The sequence below is a fragment of the Aspergillus affinis genome (assembly GCF_023601865.1).
Source record: "Aspergillus affinis strain CMG 70 chromosome Unknown NODE_318_length_2816_cov_85_176707, whole genome shotgun sequence".
In the NCBI taxonomy this organism is placed as follows: domain Eukaryota; kingdom Fungi; phylum Ascomycota; class Eurotiomycetes; order Eurotiales; family Aspergillaceae; genus Aspergillus; species Aspergillus affinis.
Genome location: NW_026516099.1, coordinates 1 through 1,589, shown reverse-complemented (window position 1 = coordinate 1,589; position 1,589 = coordinate 1). Strand labels below are relative to the sequence as shown.

General features: G+C 45.6%; 1 protein-coding gene across 1 annotated transcript; it reads right to left on the bottom strand.

Moving 5' to 3' along the window:
* Nucleotides 1-202: 202 nt before the first annotated feature.
* Nucleotides 203-692, bottom strand: KD926_006133 (uncharacterized protein; the record flags this gene model as incomplete). Its single annotated transcript, XM_053095628.1, has 2 exons — nt 203-557; nt 628-692. The coding sequence occupies 2 exons, from the start codon at nt 690-692 to the stop codon at nt 203-205; spliced, it is 420 nt and encodes a 139-aa protein (XP_052949723.1).
* Nucleotides 693-1,589: the final 897 nt, after the last annotated feature.

Genomic DNA, 1,589 nt, shown 5'->3' with positions numbered 1-1,589 from the left:
GTACGCGTTCACCAATCTCTGCCTGTGGGATATGAGCAGCAAGGCGCGCACAATCAGAAGAATCATTATAAGTATCCGAACTGTCCAATTCAATCGGTCAACCCATTTTTCCGCCAGTTCAATGTTTGTTGAGCCAGCCGCATCCGCACCTGCATGTTTACATGCAGCTTCCTGAGCCGCTTTCTCTGCTCTCCTCTTACGCTCATTTTTCCCCATCCTTCACAGTATTGTCAAATAGGCCGTGCAGATATAGTGTTCGGTTCGTAAACAGAAATAGAGTGACGAAAATGCTTAACCAGGTTATAATAGACCACTGAACGCCTTGATCGAGACGCACAAGCAGGCCAATGATATCTGCTATGTCGTTGAAAGCGAGGGCGTTAACAACTTGGCGGATGATACGGGGATCGGAGCTGGTGTAGTAGAAGTTTGCGGCGAGCATGTGGAGAATAAAAGAAGATTCGATGGGCTGATAAGGTGAAATAACGGCGTCTGAAGTTGAGATGATGGGGAGTTGGACGAGCAACTGGGCAATGGCGAATTTCATGCGGATAAACCTGTTTGGTACAGTTATAAGTCACTGGTCACAGGAGAAGATTCGATGAGGCGTCTTGAGTACGAGCTTACCAGCAGAGAGGCTCGATGACAGCAAAAAGTATATAAGGCCAGAAAGAAAAGACGGTAAGGCTCATTGCGAAACACTCCAGAGCTCTTGTGTTAAGCTTCAACAGATGGGTGTAAGCGGAAAGTTGAAGAAAGAGGGACAGAATAAGCGACAAAGACAGCGAATGACTGGTGATATTAAGATTGGAATGACAAAGTTAATGGATGATGTGCAGAACGGAGTAAATGTGGTGTGGGGTGAAAGAGAAGTAGTGCCCTCTGGTAAAAAGTAATCCTTTGAAAGATGCGCGCTTTTTCCTTCCTTCCGTTTCAACTGGAAGTATGACTTCCCTTTTGGGAAGGGGCTCCGCGGCACTTGACGTCTATGTTTTTGGGATAAGAAGTAAAACTTGAAAGGCCTATCATACAAATGCTAGGGGCTATGCCTGGATAGAAGGACGTAACATTTGCTGATCTCCTTCAATGACCAAGATCACCTTGCAGGTTTCAGCATATGCAGTTTCAGCTCTGACTTATACCTAGCCAGTCTATCTTCAAACTCCTCGCAGCGACCACTAGTTGAAGAGTCAATTTCCTCTGCTTTCCAGACTCCACAGAATACTCGCCAGCTAGATCGAAAGATACGCAGCCTACAGAATACTCTTAGTGCTAAACGAAAGCTTTCTAGCAGTCCAATTGCTCATATTCAACGTCTTGAAAAAGCTGCGCAGATGGCTATGCATACCAACCTTCTTTTACAGCAAGAAATCAAGAATTGACGAGCTGAAAATGAGCGAAAATACAAAAAGAAGACAAGAAGGCGTGCTATAATAGGGAATGACATCTTTCTATCTGTACAGGAAGGCCAAAATCGTATTCAGCAGCTTGATACGCAGCTTAATGAGCAGATTGATGAGCCTACACCTGTGCCTCGCCAACGCGCTCCACCACGCTGCAGTGGCTGTGGGACAGTTGGACATACAATA